At 40.8% G+C, this 22,624-nt stretch overlaps 1 protein-coding gene across 1 annotated transcript in view; it reads left to right on the top strand.

Annotated features, from left to right (window-relative positions):
* LOC148038321 (AP-2 complex subunit alpha-1-like) overlaps nucleotides 1-22,624 on the top strand; it is a 125,029-nt gene that overhangs the window by 57,683 nt on the left and 44,722 nt on the right. The window contains exons 15-18 of the mRNA XM_087670558.1: nucleotides 19,842-19,948; nucleotides 20,167-20,271; nucleotides 20,400-20,520; nucleotides 20,609-20,785. Coding sequence (XP_087526684.1) covers nucleotides 19,842-19,948; nucleotides 20,167-20,271; nucleotides 20,400-20,520; nucleotides 20,609-20,785 — 510 coding nt within the window. The remainder of the gene's footprint in view (nucleotides 1-19,841; nucleotides 19,949-20,166; nucleotides 20,272-20,399; nucleotides 20,521-20,608; nucleotides 20,786-22,624) is intronic.

The raw sequence follows: 22,624 nt of genomic DNA, 5'->3' as shown, positions 1-22,624 counted from the left end.
TAGATAGTACTAGTTTTTATGCAAATACAGCCAATTCACCCTTTTTGCAGCAGCCCATTTATGATAACTTGACTCCCATAGGTCCGCTGAAGAACTTTGATGAAGGTGGCAAAAGCGTGAAGTTTGAGCCTTTCAATGGTGCACAAGATAGGCTGAAAGCACTTGTTTTTATTCAGTAGTTTGATGCAGCCTATTCTGGAGGTACCTTCACAGAGGCATCTAAGATACACAAGGCAGCCACATTTTTGATGGGAAATGCATTGCAGCGGTGGTCTATACTTATTCAAGGGAAGTCATGTACCACTTGGGTCCAATTGAAGCAAATGTTTGCTTACAATTGGTTGACAAGTACCTTTGAAGTAGACATTATGACAGCTTGGAATCAGTTGAATTCCAAAGACTGCAAGAACTTGGATCAGTATAATAAGAAGTTTTGGGATACATTGCTGCCAATTACTTCTTATTGCACAGTACCCCTCCAGGAGTAGGTGGAGAAGTATATTTGTGGTTTGCCAAAGGGTATTCGGGATTTTTGCATTAAGCCCACAGTTTCCAACATGTCTCAGCTTATAGAAACTGCTACTACAGCCGACACATTGCTACGTGGAGAGGATGTAGGATTCCAGGATGATGATGCCAAGTCACATGTCAAAGAGGCAAAGATTGAGAAAAATGGTAAATTTGAAAATAAAGTTGAAAATCAGGGTAGATCTGAATATAGGGTTGAAAAGAGGAGCAGATCACAGAGAAAGAGTGGGAAAAGTGATGCAGGATGTAGGGAGCTGATGGCTGCAAATAAATGCTATATTTGTGAATAGGAAGGGCGTATAGCACACAACTATCCTAATAAACAAGCTGAATAGAGGGTGGTAAGAAAGTACCCTCTATTTTGCACACAAATATTTGTGAATAAGAAGGGCATATAACACACATCTGTCCTAATAATCAACAAGATGAATAGAGGGTGGTAAGAAAGTACCCTCTATTTTGCACACAAAAGATAAGATCTTTGAATTTGATTGGTGTGTGGGAAGCATGGATACAGCTTATTAGAAGCTTAAGTATGTGCTTCAAAGATCACAGGATAAGAAAAAGAGAGCAGCTGATCATCATAGGTGTGTTTCGCACTTTGCAGAGGGCGATTATGTATTGTTGCAATTTGAAAAGGCATGACTGAAAAAGATGAAGGGCAAAGAGCGATTGTATCCAAAGCTGTCTATGAGATACTATGGGCCATTTCGAGTGTTGGAAAGGACCAAGTGATGCATGCTATAGGCTGAAATTGCCTCTACATTGGCGGATACACAATGCCTTTTAGGTCAGTTTGTTGAGGCCTTTTCATGATGATGTGCAAGAAGATATACCTGCTGAAATTTGGCCTGAGGTTGAGGAGCTAGATGAGATTTTGATACGTGAGTAGATTTTGGCACATAAGGAAAGAAAGGTCAAATGTAAAGTTTATAGGAGATACTTGGTGAAATTTCAGACTTATTCACCAATGGATGCCAAATGGATGGAATAGGAGACTTGGTAGACCATCCTCAGTTGTTGCAGCTTTACCATGATGCTTTCCAGTTAGAGATCGAGCTCAATCAGGTTCAACCGAGCAGAGGTCCAGAGTATTACTTGATGCTTGTGAGGGAGCTAGCATCTCCGCTCCTTAGTAATGGATAACTCTAGAAGTAGTGGATCTCGAATGTATTCAGCATACATTCAGGGTACTGTAGCTGAACAATATGTTTGCCAGGGGATCACTATTCAGTGTACTAGTCGCTATGTTTGGTATGCAAATCGGTATGGTTTTCATTGTAGCTCTGAAACTATACATTTGCATCCGTTATGCTCGGTGTGTAATCAATTATGCTTGGTGTAGCATCAGTTAATGATCATTAGGGGTTGATTATTGAATGTTGGTTTTCAGTGTATGATCATTAATAGTCAGTGGTATTCAGCTGGTTTTGTGGACAGCAACATGTCTTATGATGCCATTGATGTTTCAGCCATGGTTTATGCTTGGTTTTTGTTGTACTATGGTTTGATTTTGCTAGATGAGTTGAGCTTATGAAATGGACATGTCTCATGATAATCTGGCAATGTTTTTGAGATTCTTTGAGAGTCTTTTGTTATGTTATGTTGGCTGGTAATTTTCAGCATATGTTGGGCATATGGAATGGTTGAATAACAATGCACAATGTTGTGTTGACTATGATGCCCTATGGAAATTCGAGTGTAGTACTTTGCTTTTGATGCATTTGGCAGTGCAATCAAGGACTATTGCAAGCATTTCAAGGGGGAGGGCTGTCATGAGGACATGTTGAAACCGGTCTATGACTCACATAAAGCGGTAGTTCCTTCAATTAATACCTGGTCTTCACACACACATACACACACACACACACACACACAAATAGAGACCTCACTCCCTTGCTCAACACCAGATTGGCCCCGAAGACCGGCACCCCTCTCGGTATTTCTTTATCAATTAAAAAATAGAAAGTTACAAAAATGAAATGTTCCAAAATACATAACCTGAGGACTATTGGTTTTCATCTTTTCTAAGTAAATCCCAGCTGCATAAGGACAGTACAACATGACCAGAACAACATCCCTTTTAAGAAAGCATTTTCTGTGACCATAACTTAATGATTCATGTGCAGAATTGTAGTGTGTAGAACTCTATTTTCACTGTTCCTACTGTTCCAGTATATGTAGAACAACATAACTCAATGATTCATGTGTAGAATTGTAGTATGTAGAACTCTGTATTTACTGTTCTTACTGTTCAGTATATCCAGAATAACATCCCTTTTAGATTGGCATCATTCCAATAGTAAAATAGTCCCACAAACAATACTAAATCAGAGCTGAAAAACCTTGTTCCTTCAATGGAATCAGTCCATCATGTAGAGCATTTCCTCTGAGAATAGAGAGAGAGTTGACTAGAGAGAGCAAGCTCTACCTCCTTACATGAGTTAGAGACGAAGTACTGTCCATAGTTGATAAACTTGTAGCAATCTGCCCTTGGCTTCTCCAAACTTCATTCTCAGATCTACCCCTTATGCCTATTACGTTTTTTTTAATGCTCTCTCTCACTCTCTCTTTTCCAAATTTATGCCACATGGCATACATGTAACAGTTTTCCCGTTTAAATCTTCCGGTCTTAAATTCTCTATGTTCGGTGCAAAATCTGACCTTGGTACAGACCAGAGAATTAATCCTCGTGCAAAAACGAAGAGAATGACGCGAACAGATTTTGGGGTCCAAAAATAGTAACTCTCTAATTTTGAGGGATGGTGATCCTTGCATTCCTCAAGTTGTTTTGAGTAACTTTTATTATTGGAACCACATCAAAAAGTGTAATGTGGCTCAGTTATGGTGATTTTTATTCCGTGAGCATTCTCACATGTGCATCTTGTATCTTGGCTAGGCTCATTGTCCTCCTGCACCAGCTCCAATGACTAAGCACACAATCCCAAACCACTAGCATTCTATTCTTCAGTGCCCATTCAAGACAAACCATTAGTCCAATTTGTTCCAATGGCAGAACTTTGGGGGTAAAAAGCAATAGCAACTAAAGAAAAGAAAAATAAAATATTTATATAAGTAAATAAGAAAAGCAACTGCAGAAAGTATCACCACCTGGTGATATATGCCCCTCTTGAAAGAAGCAAGCGACCTCGATTGCGTGCCACACATGCTAATGGATAACTTAGGACGATAACAAGATTCTCCATGTTATTAGTGCCATCGCATGTATCACTTGCTAGTAGGTGACACAGGCCGATGGTTAGAGTTTCCCCACTACCATTTGTGCCATTGCAAGTTCAAATCTCACATAGGTGGAGGATCACATCCTGTATCCAACTATGATTACTAAGAGCCTTTCTAATATACATGTTTTCGGATGCAACATAGAGCAATAGCACGTATCCCTGAACTATTAGTGTCAATGTGTATAATCACTTAATTGAAGTGTAACAAATACAACTTTAAAGCACCGAGATTTCATTCAATGATACACATGTTAATGCTAAGTGTAAACCATACATTGTGCATTATTCAATGAGATACAGTATTCAACTGTACAATAGAGAATATATATTGCTTCAAAAAGCATTCTAAGCCATTGTAGATTCCAGTAAGAAAGCTTCTCGGTAAAGTTGCAGTAACTGTGGCGAATTAGCATGAGTATGCTCTATGCTATCCCTATGCAATGCCGCAAGTACGCTAGTAGTATGAAAATCATGAAAAGAATTGGTTGTAGATTTGAATAGAGATTTTTCCTAGATGCATAGGCCACTTGTAATCGTGAATCTATCTCCTCCACTCGTTAATGGCAGCATCTATATTAGTCAGAGAAATACTACTCAACTACACTTGGATATTAAAGTCTAATCCATGTAGAAAGTACAGTAGTTGGGTAGTAGATGGAATGGGAATAGAGGCTTGAAATTTGTGAAACATCTCCTTCAATTTCTTGGCATAAGCTTGAGCATTCTCATGAGGTTCTTGATGTGTTAGATTCACAACACATAGCCAATATTGACCACCTTTCTTAGGGGAAAACTCTATTTGGAAGGCTGCACAAAATAGATCTATTGTAGTTATGGTTCCAGCTTCCAAGCCATAATACCATACCACAACTCTTCCTTTCAAAGTCATATTAAAGAACATCATAATACATTCTTCGTCTTGAATCTGGCAATTAAACATCAACTTTTGGAACTCACTAAGATGGATTTCCACATTAACTTTTGGAACTCACTAAGATGGATTTCCACATTCTCTTCTACTAAGCCATTAAAAATGGGTAGGAAAATTCCTTTACTTCAAGCTGTTCCTCTTGAACCATATCTTTTGGCACTTCACTAATAAAAGGCCTCAATAGGTTCACATAGAATGCATTATGAATTTTCCAATTCTCTGGCAATTTCAGCGTATATGCCACATCATTGATCTTCTCTGAGACTTGAAAAGGGCCATAGTAACGCATACTAGATGAGTGCTCTGTATTCTTGTATGCATGCTCAACCAATGGCAAGCAATGTTCCCAAGAAGTCTTTTGATCTGAAACATAACACTTCAGTAGATCTAAAACAGTCAAATTTGCTTCTTCAAGCTGCCTATTAATTTGTTGATGGAAAGAAGATGAAAATTTCGGCGTAGTGCCCATGTTTTCAAACAATGCTTTCCAAAACAAGCTAGTCATTCTTGGGTCCCTATCACTGACAATTGACCGTGGCATTCCATGACACTTAAAGATATTATGCATAAATATCTTTACCATGTGTTTTGACTTAACCTTTTTCCTTATAGGAATGAAATGTGCCTGCTTGCTGAATCTGTAAATGTTAGTCCAGATTCCATCATTCCTTGAAGAAGTTCTTGGAAGATAAAAAATGAAATTCATGGCAATACTTTCCCATGGCCTTTTTGGAATAGGCAGTGGTTGCAATAACCCTAGTGCCTTTTGTTGATCAAATTTGACCTTTTGGCATGTAAGGCAAGATCTGTCATATGCATCAACATTAGATCTCAAGGCTGGCCAATAGAAGAAAGTCTCTATTGCTTTGATTGTAGCATCAATACCACGATGTCTTGCATACAGTGGAGCATGACTTTCTAATAAAACTTTTGGCCTTAGTTGTTTTGTAACACACAGTCTTCCACGCATCATGATAAAGCCTTCTTTGAACACATAATGATCATGATGTTGGCCATTGATCAATTGTTCATAGATTTTAGAGAAATCTTCGTCATCAACATACTGCTCTTTCATATCATCCAATTCATGGTGATAAGAAATTGAAATAGCTGACACCTGTGGTTTGCGAGATAAAGCATTTGCAACTACTTTTTTCTTGCCTTCCACATGCACTATCTGAAAATGAAACATAGATAGGAAATTTGCCCAACGCATGTGTTTCTTTGACAATTTAGTATGTGTGAGAAAGTATCTAAGTGTTTGATGATCTGTTTGCACTACAAAATCTGTACCAAGCAAATAGTGCTTCCAACTAGAAAGTGCATGGATCACAACCAATAACTCTTTCTCATAAATTTGGTAAGTCCTTTCAATGACAAAATACTCTACTCTCGTATGCCACAACTCGGTCATTTTGCATTAATACAACACCAATGCTATTTTCACATGCATCACACTGCACTACGAATGGCTTCGATAGATCTGGCAAAATAAGTACTGGATCTGTAGTCATTTTCCTCTTCAAACATCTAAATGCTGATTTCTCTTTGTCAGTCCATTGCCATTTGACATCCTTCTTAAGCGCATGTAAAGGAGAAACAATCTTTGCAAAGTGTCTTACAAATCTTCGGTAGTAAGAGCATAGGCCAAGGAAACTGCGGACATCATGAACGGTTTTCAAATTTGGCCAAGAGACAATTGCTTCTATCTTTGCAAGATCCATCTTCACACCATCTTTAGAAACAATGTGCCCAAGGAAGTGAATCTTTTCCAAAAAGAATTCACTTTTCTTGCCATTAATAAGCAATCTGTTACGCTTAAGCTCATTAAGGACTTTAACTAAGTGTTTTGTATGCTCCTCTTCATTCTTTGAAAAGATAATCATATCATCAAAGAATGTGCCAACAAAACTTCGATAAGGGCGGAAAATTCTACCCATCATTCTGTTAAAGGTAGCAGGAGCATTGGTCAATCCAAAAGGCATGACTAAAAATTCATAGAGACCAAATGTCGTTCTAAAAGCAGTCTTATGGATATCCTCTGGTTTGATTTTGATCTTATGGTACCCACTTTTCAAATCTATCCTGCTAAACATTCCTGCTTCCTGTAATCGATCAAGAATGTCATCTATCCTTGGAATCGGAAACCTATTCTTGATCGTGTTCTTGTTCAAGGCTTTGTAGTCAATATACATTCACTAAGAGCCGTCCTTGTTTTGAACTAGCAACATAGGTGAACAAAACGGAGAACTATTGGGCTGAATTAGTCCCTTCTCTAAAAGCTCATTAACCTGTGTCATAATCTCTTTCTGCTATGCTGCATTGACCCTGTACGGTGGCCTATTGGGAAGACTAGTCCCTGGAATAAGATCTATAGCCTGATCTTTTAGCCTCTCAGGGGGTAACTCTCCTGGTAATGAATCTGAGAAACAGTCATTGAATTTATCCAAGAAAGCCCTTCTACTTTCATCTAGTATAGACACATTACTAACAACTTCATTAACTTGCTTTGCAAAAACCAAGTACGCAGAAATATGATTTTTCATTACAGAAGTAATTGTAGAAGCAGAAACAACTGGGATAGACTCTTCTTTAAGCTTCACATCTAACACATGAGTCTTGCTCCTATGTACAAGAGTAATCGTTCTATTGTAAGTATCCAAGATAGCATGCTTCCTGTGGCACCATGGAATGCCCAACAGAACATCATAGCCCTCTAAAGGCATAATATGAAACTCCTCTTTGTCCATATAGCTCTAGATGTGTATTCAGAGTTTGCCAAGAATAGGGGCGATAGGTTCAGTATGTCTTGGGCATGCCAAATCAGCGTGTCCAATTGGTCCCATGTATACCCAGCTTAGCTGTCAATGCAGGTGAGATAAAGTTTGCACGAGCTCCAGGATCAAAGAAAATAAGCATTGTGGAATCTCTGATTTTTCCCCAAGCCCTGCATAATTCTATAGCATCATCAACTGATTGATCTCCCACCATATCAGGCACTAAGCCAATGGTGGGTTTCTTTTTACTTGGCGTATCTTTATCCTCCGCATCTTTAGAAGATTGTTGTGGGCACTTAGAAGCACTATGGCCTTTCTGTTCACATATAAAGCATTTCCTAGCCATCATTAAAGCCTTTCTTTCTTGAAATGATTTGCCAAAAAGTGGCCTCTTCTGTCCTTTGCCCTGTTTAAAAGAAGTCACAAAATGCTTGAAAGGCCTTGGACACATATTTCCCACCATTATCAGAGAGAAGACACTTAAGTGTCTTATCTGTCTGATTTTCAGCCAATGCCAATAAATTTTTAAACTTGTTAAGCACTTCATCCTTGCTATGAATATGATAAACCCATCCCTATCGTGTAGCATCATCGACAAAGGTGACAAAATATTTCTTTTCTCCTAAAGATACTCCTGGCATCTGACATACATGTAAATGTACTAACTCTAGAGGACAAGATTTCAAAGAAAGAGACTTTTTATGAGATATGTGTGCATGTTTACCATAAATACAATGATCACAATGCTTAAAATCAGCATAACGAAGACAAGGCAAGTAACCTAGACGGGAAAGCACTTTCATTCCTGTTTGACTCACGTGTCCCAATCGGCCATGCCAGAAATAAATACTTGGCTGCTCGGTCACGGCAACAACATGGTCACGCACACTAGATACATGAAGTGGATACAAAGTATCACTCTTGCAATCTCTGGCAATCGCTCTAGATCCCTTGCACATCTTTCATTTTCCATCACCAAAGGTGGTATGAAAACCATCATCATCTAGTTGCCCTGTGTCTATCAAGCTCTTCTTGAGCTGAGATACATGCTGTACATGCTGAAGTGTGAAGACAGCGCCATGCTGAAACTGCAATTGCAAACTGCCAATACCTACAATGTCACATGCCTAGTTGTCCCCAAGATGGACAACACCATGATGACCCCCTGTATAGTCAGAGAATCACTCACGATGAGGGGTGACATGAAAAGAAGCACCTGAATCGAGAATCGAGATATGCATGTCATCATCTGTATCTGCAAGTAAAGCATGTGTATCAAAGTGTGAAGAGACAAAGAGTATGTCACTCCTACTATGACTATCATGAGTGTCTACATTCACTTGTTCAATTTTGACAGTGCTCTTCTTTGGCTGACTGTCTTTTTTCTCTTCCTTGCTATCATCTGTCTTCTTGCCCATTTCTTTCTATTTCTTCCATTTGTAGCAATCATGTTTAAAGTGACCCTTCTTGCCACAATGATGGCATTCAACATCTTTGCCACGTGATTTACTACGTCCCTTGCTATCATATTTGCCCTTTTGCTGTGATCTGCCCCTAGTATGCAAAGCACTGGAAGACTTACTGGATGCATTGTTTTGGCGATTCATTTCTTCCATGAGTAGAGTACTCTCTACATCAGCATACAAAAGGATCACATTAGAATTGCTCATAGTAGTTCTGAATGTATCCCAACTCTCTGGTAGAGTGCAAAGCCAAAAAGTAGCCTTAAATTCCTCATCAATCATGAACTTCAAGGCAACCAGTTGGCTGAAAATAGAGTTAAACTCTCAAGTGAGAAATCCCATTACATGAGAAATCCCATTACAGTTGTTCCAGGGGCATATACATCACATTATATGAGAAATCTCAAAATTTTAGCTGCAATTTCTATTGTACATGTACCCATGGGCATAAAATTTGACATGCATGGTCAAAAGAGGCCCAAAATTTTGTGCTCAAAGCATCAAACACACATCTGCATTTTCTCTGTCATGCATAGAACATGCCAATTTTGCCAAAATAGAGCAATTTCAGCAAAACCCCCAAATTTTACCAAGTGTTGATGTCCAAATTGCGTGGAATTGAATCTGCATGTACATAAAATGACCAAATGCTACACAGATTTTGCCCAAATTGCAAAAGCCCCAAATTGCACGGGGTCCAATTTGCATCAATGTCAAGAAATTGGGTAAATCTCAGCCCAATTTTTGCATGTACAAAACCCCCAAATTTTACCAAGTGTTGATGTCCAAATTGCTTGGAATTGAATCTGCATGTACATAAAATGACCAAATGTTGCACAGATTTTGCCCAAATTGCAAAAGCCCCAAATTGCACGGGGTCCAATTTGTATCAATGTCAAGAAATTGGGTAAATCTCAGCCCAATTTTTGCATGTACATGAAAAGCCCTAAATGTCGGAGGCAAAATGTCACAAATTCTTGCAATTTCTGAGACGAATGGTCTTGCTTTGCATCACAATCCCCAATTCTTGGAAAAGCCCCAAATTTTCGAGCCAAAATATTCACAAATCTGAATTTTGTGCTTATGTGCACGAACCGCTGTTAGGCCAAGGGAAAATTTAAGAAGAATTTTGAAGGAAAAAAAAACGAATTTGTGACCCCGTTGATGTGCTAGTCACGTCATGTTACTTGGAGCCCCGCCAGCTGCCCGTCAGACTTGCGTCACTTGGAAACCCCCGTCGATTGTTGCAATAATTGATTTCGTTGGCTTTGCTTGGTCACGGGTGACCTGTACAACGTATGTGGTTAGCTCTCTTGCCCGTTGACTTGGCCTTCATCAGTCCTGTCGTCTCCTCCTCAACTCGCCACGTCTGTCACATGCCATGAACACTGGTTCCCTGGTCTGGTCGTTGCCTGTTGGTCTTCGGCGTGATGTGGTTCCCTCGTCGCTGGACCCCATTGCCCAGTCGCCACACTGGTCACCCTCTACATACGTGGTCTTTTATCTCAGCTTGACACATAGGTCGTCAAGAACTCCAGTTGTCTGTTGGTCTTGTCAGATCTTGGGAAGCGCACATGACCTGATGGCTCTCATACCAGTTTGTAGTGATCGTGAGGCATGAAGATCGAGACAATAGGTGTTCGTTAGTCGCGGAGAGACAGAGAGAGTGAGAGCAGAGCAATAACAGAGAGTGAGCATGCTTGTAGGTACAATGATCAATGTGTACCTCTAGGTTTTTAGATAGATATATATGTGTAAGTACAAGTGCTAAGGGTGTGATTACACCCGAGCACATTTAAAGGCACGAGGCCTTTATTTCCAATACACTCCTTGATCTTGTGCTTGTGCTTCTTGTTGCACTGTACCTGTCTCGATGTTTGGTGTCTTTTCCACATGCTCACACACATTAGAGGTTTGTCTTTTTGAGCGCTCCATGGTACGATGTGATGACTCATCCCAAGAATCCTCATTATGTGACTTCAAATTTTTTTGCATTTGAGGATTCTTTACAAGCTGTTAGAAAGAGCCAACCATACTGAGGAGTTGTGCCATAAACAAGTCCTCATATTCTTGCTCCTCATCCTATGGTTCAATCTCGATTCTAGAAGGTGTTGATACCTGTGTACCAATATTCTCTCTTTGGTGTCTGTGAGTAGAAGAAGAACTCTCTTCTTCATGAGGGAGTTTTTCTTTGCCTTTGTCCATGTCTGCCATCTCTCTACTCTTGTAATCTCTGTAAAACTTGTCTGTATGGCCTTTTCGCCCAAAACTGTCGGAGCTTAAATTCTTACAGAAAAGAATTAAAATCTCGGGGATGGAACCATGAAATTGGTCTATGACTCACATAACGCGGTAGTTGCTTCAATAAATACCTGGTCTTTTCACATACACACACACAAACAGAGACCTCACTCCCTCGCTCAACACCAGATTTGGCCCCAAAGACTGGTGCCTCTCTCAGTATTTCTTTATCAATTAAAAAATGAAAAGTTACAAAAATGAAATGTTCCAAAATACATAACTTGAGAACCGTTGGTTTTCATCTTTTCTGAGTAAATCCAAGTTGCGTAAGGACAGTACAACATGACCAGAACAACATCCCTTTTAAGAAAGCATTTTATGTGACCATAACTCAATGATTCATGTGTGGAATTGCAGTCTACAGAACTTTGTATTGATAGTTCCTGCTCTCCAGCATATCCAGAACAACATAACTCAATGATTCATGTGCAGAATTGTAGTCTGCAGAACTCTGTGTTCACTGTTATTACTGTCTAGTATATCCAGAACAACATCCCTTTTAGGCTGGCATCATTCCAGTAGTAAAACAGTCCCACAAACAATACTAAATCAAAGCTGAAAAACTCTGTTCCTTTGATGGAATCAAAGCATCATGGAGAGCATTTCCTTTGAGAATATAGAGAGAGTTGACCAGAAGGAGCAAGCTCTACCTCCGTATATGAGTTAGAGATGAAAAAGTACTCTCCATAGTTGATAAACCTGTAGCAATCTGTCCTCGGCTTCTCCAAACTTCATTCTTAGATCTATCCCCTATGTCTATTACGTTTTTTTAAATGCTCTCTCTCTCTCTCTCTCTCTCTCTTTCTCTTTTGGGAATTTGTGCCACATGGCATACATATAACAATTTTCCTGTTGAAACCTTTTGGTCTAAAATTCTCCATGTTCGGTGCAAGATTTGACCTCGGCACACAGACCAAAGAATTAATTCTTGAGCAAAAAACAAAGATAATGACGTAAACAGATTCGAGGTCCAAAAATAGTAACTCCCTAAAATTTAGGGATGATTACCCTTGCATTGCTCATGTTGTTCTGAGCAACTTTTATCATTGGAAGCACATCAAAAAGTGTAATGTGGCTTAGTTGCAGTGACTTTTTATTCCATGAGCATTCTCACATGTGCATCTTTTGTCTTGGCCAGGCTCATTGTCCTGCACCATCTCCAGTGGGCAAGCACACAATCCCAAACCACTGGCATTCTATTCTTGAGTGCCCATTCAATATGAAACCGATCTTAAGGTTCAGACAAACCATTAGTCCAATTTGTCCCATTGGCTTCCTGTTCTAGCCATGTAAAGATCTTGACTTAATCCAAGAGAACTCTGGGGGTTAAAAGCAATAAGAACTAAAGAAAATAAAAATAAAATATTTATATAAGTAATTATAAAAGCAACTGCAAAAAGTATCACCACTTGGTGACACGTATTTTTGAAACCCCACTTAACATGTGGATTGAATTTTAATCATATGGTTAAGTAAATGTTGCACATGTGAGCTGTAATTGGGGTTGTAGTAAATTTACGAGCTCAAGACCCGAGAAAATCACGAGATGTCAAAGGCAAAAGTTGCTATAAGTTATGCTGCACAAGTACTTGGTGGTATTTGGTGCTAGTTGTTGGTCTAGGTTATTCATTTGGCCATAAGTGCCAGTTGATGTCACTAGAGAAGTTGCGTTTAATGGTACCTAATACCAATCTGATAGTCAAAGATGGCGCAAAGGTACTCGAGAATAGAAGTTGCCTAGCCAATTTAATTATTGGCCATTCAGATTATTTTTCAAGGCATCGAAATAATTATTAGATTATTTTTTAGTATTTAAAAACTGAAAATTAATATTTAATTATGGATAATGCTAGAAAACCCATTTGGGAAGGTTGCCACTTGTCAAAAATACCCATGCAAGACTGAAAAACGTCTTTAGAGGTTGGAGAGAGGCATTTTTAGTGTATTCAACTTGCAAGAGAGAGGGAGGAGATACTGCTGATCTAATTTGCAGCTATTGGAGGACCTTCTAAGGCAACCAAGGGCAAGAGAAGGTGACAGTATCTACAGGCTGTTGAGACAGGGCAACAATAGTAAATGAGTGATTTTCTTTAGTTCTTTGCATCCACAAACTATTGTGGTAGGGCAGGACATTTATTCGATTGATTTTTAGTCATTCTTCGCGACAAAACTATGAATTTTCTCTCTCTACAGCTTTCTTTGTCATCTTCCAACCATTTCATAGGGTTACTTCGAAGATCTCAGCATTTGGACCCTTGGAGGCTGAGAAATTGCAAATTTCTTTGCTGTGAACCCTAATTTACAGCAGAAATTAGGGTCAACCTTGAGAAGCGTGCCAGAAATTGGAAGCTCCAAGACTTGAAATTAGAAGCAGGATGAAGGCGAATTTAAGCTAAATTCAGGTAGAGGACTAGCCAACCATTGAATTTGGGGCATTTCCATTGTCTATGAAGTGGGTGAAGGCCATGCCTGAATCAAGGGGCAAAATAGATTGAAGACTTGTTGGTTACTTTGGACAACAAGGGAAGTTTGGATTGCGAAGGGAATTGGGAGAATCCCATTGTAAATCAACTTATTCTTCAATAAAGCTAAAGAAATACCAAAAGGGACGCCTATTTTGGGGCCAATTGAGTATGCATTGTCCAAGATCAGTTGGTAAATTTGTATTTTCAGATTTGCATGTATTGTTTGCTGCCGTAATTAAGTTAAAATCAAGGATTTACCACCCATCTAGGGAAGGAAGGCCGGCTACAATATAACTTAGTACGACTTTTGCCTTTGACACCAGCTGCAAACTAGGTCTTTGACTCATCCTTGAGACTCAATTGATGTGCATCTCACATATGCACATTTGATTAATGCCTAGAACATACGCTATATGGGTATCCAATGTACCTCATCGAGGCTTTGTAAGGAACCCAAGTTAAGTTCTATTGAGATTTGCAATTTGCCTATTGATAGTCATATATCGAAAAGCGATACTATTTAAACCAATGGAGGAGGATGTATGTACTAAAGAACTTGATTGTTGCACAAAAGCTGTGCAGGTGCTCTAATGCTTGTCTAAGGATGTTGCTTGTTCTTTTCGACTTCCATATATGAACTTATTTAACTTTGGAATGGGAAACTTGTTCCTTTGGATACCTATGGGCTTACTTGTCAAATAAGAGCTTACAGCCTCCACTACAAAATAATAGAGGATGAGGCAAGAGGACAACCTTGTTGAATCTCTCTCCTCTAGCCCCATTGACTAGGACTTGGTATAAAGCTGCAACTTTTTTGATTTGCTGCTTTGGGAATCCCATCCTCAATGTATACATTCTAATCTACTCTATCGTATGCTTCTCATAATTGAGAAGTTGTACTCTTGATTCCTAGAGCAGGCAAGAGCTATAGGTGAAGTGGTTGTCCATGATATTGTGCTCCTAGACAAATCTTGTTTGAATGGCATGAATGTTATTTGTCATCAAAGGAGATAGTCTAACACTATTTGCCTTGGCAAGGATCTCATAAGCAATTACTAACAAGGTGACGAGTCTACATCGGGTGATCTCGAATTTGTCTTAGCTACCTTTGGAGATGAGGTGAATCAATACCTCAAATAGTCTCTTCTAGCATGTCTCTGAATTTTGTGAAGTTTATAAAGCTTTGAGAAGGCTTGCAGATCCTGAATAGCTCAAAAAAGTATTGTCTAATTCATCATCTCTTGCAAACTTGGTTGAGGGCAAGGCTGCAAGAGCTTGTGCAACCTCCTCCTCTATAGAAATGGGCCACCAAATAACCACTCATACTCTTAATGGCAACTTGTATAGTAATGTGCATAGTTGGGGTTGATGAGCATGAGTGTGGCTATGTAGAAAATAGATCAGCAATCACAGATATTAGTTATCTTCATGAATTTTGTTAATCTTGGAGAAAGTCTTGGCTCTTGTTGGGTGCTCTCTTAGAAAACTAAAGAGAGCTTCTCGACCTATGAACCAAGTATTCTATTCGTGATCTAAGAGATGTACTCCTCCAAGCTTTGTGCTTTCTTCCTCTATTGATTTTAATGCATTTGCCCCTCTTGTCCGCAAATGCCTCTACCATTTTAAAATCTCTGGTTACTATGCACCGATCAAATTGAGATAAATATTGGCTTAGGTAAGGCCAAAATAATCTATTAGCTTGTTGACCATTTTAGGCATTGTTGTTAGGTATGAAAGGTACAATACGGTACGGTACGATAAAATATGGTACTAAATGGTAGCTTAAGATTTTATAAGGTACGGTATGATATTAGTACGAAAAAAATTAACTTCATTTTAAAAAAAACTATAAATAATAGAACACATGTTTAAAGTGAAACTAGCAGTGCCATTATAAAATATGCTGAATACATGAGGTAAAAAGCCCTCGCAGTCACATGCGAGCAGCAAACATGCGGGCAACGGTACGGTGTACTGGATACATCATACAATCATCAATGAGTAAAACTAGATACAATCATCAGTGATAGTACTAAGTAGATACAAAAAGGTGTGACTCGAGAGAGTTGAGGCCCAGAGGCTAGGATGACTCACGAGGCATCACTATCATGAGCATCATCATTATCATCATCTGAGTGCTCATCAAGAGAGTTTGAAGATGACTCTTCATCATCGAATGATGATGCACTCTCATACTCATCCTCACTGATAAGTTTACCATCGTCATCAAATGTGGCTCCCTAGGCAATGACGGTCTAACTGTAGGCAAGGGGGGAATGTCATCATCAGGGACTGGACGAGAGCTACTAGAGCCCCGCCTCATATATGTCTGCAAACCACCTGAACCACCCCTCGTCGATCTCGGAGGGCGCCGAATGACCATGCCCTTGCTGGCAACTCGAACTCCTTGCCCATGAGCACGCTGACTACGAGTGTCACATGTGTCTGCTGTTATGAGCTCTCTATAGAGCTCTACAAAGATCTGCTCCTCCTCCTCCTCGACCTCTTGGTGTACACTCGCAAGAGTGTTGCCCGTCAACTTGAATGTATCAACATTCACCTACACAATGCACATAAGATAATAGATTATAAATACTAAATTGTTGAGTATAATACTATAAAGTAACAAGTTGAAACCAATACATTTAAAAATTAAACTTGACTTATCATTTTATGGTTAGGTGTTTACTTGCTTTGGACTACCCATACTCATCATGGCCTTCATCGTGCGCAAGTTAGTGCGGCAATAGACTAGCTGCTCTAACTGTCGCGTGCTAAGACGATTGCGAATCTTCATGTGAATGGGAGAATAGGTACTCCAGTTTCTCTCACATGCACCCGAAGAGCAATCCTGCGCAAGGACTCTCATGGCCAAGGGCTGAAGAGTCTCCATCGCATATCCAAAAATCTGCCACCAAAATAGAGGCTTTACAAGTGACTCCCTTCTCCAACAAGTGGGAGAAGAAAATGCCACATGTCCTCTCTGATCTGCATAGCATCCAAGCTCCTCTAGGATTGTGTTGTGGTCATCTATGGAGACCACATGAGTCAAATATGCAAGCTGATTTGACCGGAGTTCTCTGTCATTCATGATCTCCGGCGACTTGTAGGCCGGATGCACCAATGCTGCAAAACCATGGATGGGCCTATGCATCCATGCCCATCTCCTCTCTGCTATCTCTATGATGTATGCATGTTGAGAATATGTGATCATCGTGCAAGCCCGTACCTCCATCAATGCCGCTTTGAAGAAGTGAATGAGAAGGCCCATGGTGGACCCCTCGCAATCAGTCATGTGCAAGACCCTATAAAAGGGAGTCACGGCAATCACAATGGCACAGACTTTCTGCCAAAATTGCTAATCAAGGCACAGCCCCGCTGCATGGCTTTTGCCTCCTTTGTCTCATGCTCATCCCACTCATTCCATAGAGTGGACACCACTATTTGGCGTAGGGCAGATCACACCTCATGAAGCCGCTCCAACAATAACCACATATAAGCAAACCGAGTTGAAGAAGGCTTCTTCAACTCAAGTTTGCTATGCTCGTGATACATCGCAAGCACCTTCACCTTCACCGTGAAGAAGGTGACAACAGATGTAGCCTTGTGTACCACCCTCTTCACCCGCACATGGAGTCCATACAATTGAAGGAAACTCGGCCTCAAGCAAACGGCCCATGCGCCGACAGTTGGATGCATTGTCGGTCACAACTTGCACCACATTCAAGAGGCCCACCTACAAGCACATCATACATGGCACAAATGGGAGAGATGAATCATGACTTGAAAATTCTATTTATGATTCATGAATAATGAAAGCAACTTTAAAAAGACAATGTGTACCTCAATGATAGCTTGCCGAATGTGGCGGTTGATGAATGGGCTGGTCGTTTTTCTTCCCCTCTTGCCGGTGTCTACGGCCCGCAAAGAATATGTGCCAAGTGGACATGAAACGAGTATGTTGATGATACCCCGTTTCTTATGGTCACTCCATCCATCGGTGAGAATGGAGGAACCGTATTTTGTCCATGCGGCTCAAATAGGATCAAGGGCTTTATCAAAATTCTCCTTCTCTTTATCAATCTTCTTCGTCCTCATATCATTGTATGAGACACCGCTCCATTCTTTACATGGGCCCACATTGGCGATGGTTCTCACTATCTTCTTCCATTGCTCATGCTTTAGGATGCTGAATGCAAGATTGCACTTGATCACCGTGCGTGCAATCTCAACATCGGCTTGTTGTTGTCTTTCTCTAAGAAAGGCAACCGATCCACGTGTATGACCGGCAGCTTGAGAGAGAGAGGATTGCCTCTCTGGTACCGCATGAGCCTCTAACCTTTGCCTTTTGCCAATGCCGGAGCCAGAAGTGGATGTGGAGTCGGCACCACCAATGGTGGAGGCCTCATTCGCATCGGTCGAAGATAGGCCTACATTTGAGGCTTCCTCATGAGTAGGCATAGGTGTAGATGCCGCCACAGCCGATCCGCCACCTCCTCCTCTAGTGGATCCCCCTCTCATCTTGGCGAGAATCTCGTCCACAATGTGTTGAGGGATTGACTTGCACGGAGTGACTTGCCCCCCCGTCTTGGAAAGACGTTGGAGAAGCCGGGTCGCACCACTTGTGCAGCTCTTCTTGCAATACTTGCATATCCAATTGTGGGAGTTGGATTTCTTTGTGTCGCTCTCCACATGGATGGTGTGCAAGTTGAAGGCCTCATGCTTCTCGTGTGTCATGGTGCTGAGGCGAGGTCGGAGACCCGATGAAGAGGAGAGAGTCGAGACTTGTCACTCTGATCGGCGGTGATGCTTGAAGAGGGAGGGGATGGGGGGAAGAGGAGAGAGTGAGATGATGCTTGAGCCTTGAAGAGGGAGGGGATCGGGGAAACTTGGAAAGTTGGAAGAAGTACAAACTTTGAAAAGGGAGAGGATGGGAGGAAGAGGGAGCTTGGAGGGGATGGGAGCTTGATGCAGCCTTGGAGTCTTGGAGACAAGAGGGAGGGCTGAGGAGAGACTTGCAAGAGTGTGTGTGTGTGTCGCAAATGATCAATCGTGCTCAGTTTGCGCCTTTTTCCCCAGCCCGTGTCGCCCAGAAACTCTCTGGATAGCTTGCCTTGTCTCGCAGGATACGTGGCCAAAACATGTCTAAAATCTCATACGAAACAGTACGGATACGTACGGATATGTACCGTACGATTCATATGGTACGAACCTGTCCGTTTGACGTACGAGTGCAACCCTGATTTTAGGGTATAGATGGCTAGCAATCGAATGAGTGCATCATCAACTTTTATATATACAAATGGCACCACCTAGTACCTACAACCAAGGTGCCCCAAACTTTCATTGCATGTGTTTGTTGCTCTTCTATACATATTTAGACTCTTGCCCAAAATGCTATTCCCTCCTGTAGTAGTTTAACAAGTGAAGCTTTGTCCTGGCAATAACTTCCCACTAGAAATGGATTATCCCCTTTGTGAAGAGGTGACACTTTGTATCATGAGAAAATCTAATGATTCCCACTAATGGTCTATGTAAGTTTTGTTTGTGAAGCTTTGGCCCTATCAAAATGGTTGTCCCCCAAGGCTTCACACATTCCAACCTCAGGCCCTTAAATGTTTGGTAGCATTTCCTCTCATCTTTTTTTTGGGGCTGGGGTTGGGGGTTGGGGGTTGGGGAGAGTGGACATGTTTGGTTGCATGTCCTCTCTCTCTCTCTCTCTCTCTCTCTCTCTCTGTGAACACATACTTGGAACACATATGAATTGCACCCAACCTATATACCATTTTGTACATACTCAATTAGTTTATCATAGCACTAGATGGTAGCTTTTCTGGGACCTGGAAAGTTTCCTAGACATTTTGTATGTAACGTTTTGGTCTCATAGGCCAACTTAGCCTTTTGTAGACGTTAATATAACTTTCTTTCTTTCTTTCTTTCTTCTCTCTCTCGTAGAGAAGAAACCTCTCTTTTCCCCCCTCCTCTTCTCTACATGTGAAAGAGGACATGTTTGGTTGCATGTTCTTTCTCTGATGTAGAGAAGAAATGCACCACTTGTTAAGCAAATGTGCTCTAAGATATCTACTTGGTAGTCAAAGCATTATATCTTATACAGGTTGAATTTCATGCAGGTAGGTGGTTACTTGCTTGGAGAATACAGCCATCTTCTGGCTAGAACCCCAGGTTGCAGTCCGAAGGAAATCTTTCTTCTTATTCATGACAAGTTTCCAACTGTTTCGTAAGCTTTTCAAGCTATCCTTCTCTTATGTGTTCATTGTTTGGTTATAACTTCTGCTCTTCAGTGTAGTTACAAGCATTCATAAACTTCTGCCTTGACTTTTCTTGCATTTCTCTATGTAGGTTTGATGTTTGTTCACTCTTTATATGAGTTTGACTCCTTGTAGTTTTACAAGACCTTGGTTATATGAGATGTCTTTGAATGGTTTCTTTTGTCAGAACTGGTACAAAGGCTCTTCTTCTGTCAGCATATATCAAAATTCTTATGCATTCTCAGCCTCATGACCAGGATCTGCAAGAACAAATCTGGAGGGTATTTAAAAGGTGCAACTTATTGTAGTCATTTGATCAAAACGTCAATCAAAATCTGTCTATTTCTGCTCATGTTGTGAGATGTTTGAGGGAAAAAATCAGAGTAATACATACTTTTAAAACTCAATGCTATTTTCCAGGTTTGAGGGAAATATGGATGCAGAGGTACAGCAGCGTGCCGTGGAATACTTTGCCTTAAGCCAGAAAGGCCCAGTGATGGTTGACATAATGGCTGAAATGCCGCGGTTCCCAGAGCGCCAGGTTGGGATTCATGCTTAACACTCAAAATGTTTTCATTTGAACCTGGAATATTCTGATGCCTTCTTTTGTTCTATTTTGAATATTCCAGTCAGCGCTTCTGAGAAAGACTGAAGATGCTGAGAGTGATGCGGCTGAGCTGAGTGCGACAAGATTGAGAGTGCAACAGCAAACCTCAAATGCTCTGGTTCCAGTAAACCAGCCAGCTTCCAATGGCTCAGTATTTACTGGTGCACTGACAAGATCCTCATCTGGAGCACGGGAAATGGTATGGATTCTTTTCCCCCTTTTCCCCTTGCACATTGTTACATCTCTTTATCTAAACCAAGATCATGCAACACAGCATGAATTACTGTTGTAAGAGGGGACCTGTCTTGAGGTTTTGCAAGGACCTTATAGTAATTATATGGATATGCAATCCATCATGTAAGGAAACAAAGCTTGGAGGTTCTACAATAACCTTTTGGTGACCCTATGACTAGGATACTAGACAATCTTTGCAAGAACTGTGTCAAACAGCGCTAACTTAGTAAGGTTTTTTGCATATGTTGTCATGCCTTTTGAATTGACATCCTCCAACATGTCCCAGAGACTTATGAAACAATGCCTTTAGAGAGTATGTTAGAGATTGACTGGAAGTGTTTCTAGGTGATCTGAGTGTCCACGCTTCACAGTCAGGATGTCAATTGACTTGCAGCAGAGATTGAGGCTTTCTAGGTGTTCCCCATTTGTCAGGCATCACTCACACCTCTTCCTGGAACTGAGTTAACTCCCTTCTCGAGTCATGGAGCTAGCACCAGTAAATGATGCAGTTCTAGATGTCCATCATTTAGCCTTCAGCTCAATGGGGGGTTGATCTAGAGTTTTAGCAGTATCAGTACCAGGCTCAGCAACACACATCTCCATGAGTGTGCAGCTGTTCTGGTTCTCGTTCCAAATTTCAGGTGTATTGCAATCAAGGGTGAACTAGTTTTGGTGGGGAGCTTGTGGCATTACTGCCACATGGTGCTCTCTTTTCTTAAAAGTAATAGCAATACTCATCTTTTTCCAACTACTTTTATGGTTTGGCCAGCCAAATCTTGATATTGGTTTGACCAGATCCATGTTTGATCAGTAGTTGGAAGACCTCCCTTAAGTTCCCTGGTTAGTATTGGTCTGGCCATATTTATGTTTAATCAGTTGTTGGTTCACCTTGTTTCAGTCCCCTGACATTCTTGGTTAGTGTTTTTCATCTGCATCTCAAACTTGAATTCAGTCCCAGGCTAGGCTCGGTCCCAAACTCCAGTTCACAGCAGGTTATGTTGTCATGCCTTTTCCCCCTTTACTCCCGCTAGTGGGTTTCACACTAAAATCTAATCTGGTTTGTATGGCTCACAACTGGAGATATACACAGACAGTCCCATAGGATGAATTTTAGCATCTTCACAGGGAAGCTGACTAGGGTTTTGTATATTTACTTTTGTATGTGTTTCCTTGTCTTGCTTTGGAATAACTATGTGAAGAGGTTTCCTGCTTGGCCTTCTTTTTTGCAGGTGTTTATATTGTAAATTAGTTCCTCAAATCCCTTCTTCTTAATGAATCAATTTTTGTCTGCTTGTACTGATTATCCCTATTATCAAGTGTTCCCCCCTTTTTTTTTGGATAGTAAAGAATGTGGCGAATTATATTATTCAGAAGAATTTTACAAAGTACATGTGCTCAACTGTGTAGCTGGAGCTGACTAGAAATCACGAAGAGGCGTTCATGGGGATATGGGCGGAAGAAGCCATGGAGAAGCTTTCATTCTCTCTCTTTCTCTCTTTCTCTCCCTCTCCCTCTCAAAAGCAAGATGGAGTTCGCTCTCTATGTCCAGAACTTTGCTAAGGTTGCACATAATGAGAGCTCTTGCGACCAAAAATCATTCGACAATGTGCCTTCCAAATTTGCCACCCTGTGAGACTCCCAACAATCTCCCACACCTCTGAGCGTGACGTCATGGGTTCCAATACTTGGTGGTCGGGCAATGCATCCAGGTCGACTGTAGTGCAACAACCTGCCTCTGATGGAGATCGTGTCATGCAACCTAGCCTCGTGCAGTAGGTGGCGGTCTTGGCTAACTGATTGCTAG

This window comes from Lygodium microphyllum, chromosome 3 (assembly GCF_053477565.2).
Source record: "Lygodium microphyllum isolate KBCC chromosome 3, Lygodium_microphyllum_v1.1.10, whole genome shotgun sequence".
Classification (NCBI taxonomy): domain Eukaryota; kingdom Viridiplantae; phylum Streptophyta; class Polypodiopsida; order Schizaeales; family Lygodiaceae; genus Lygodium; species Lygodium microphyllum.
This window is presented reverse-complemented; position numbering and strand designations above follow the sequence as displayed.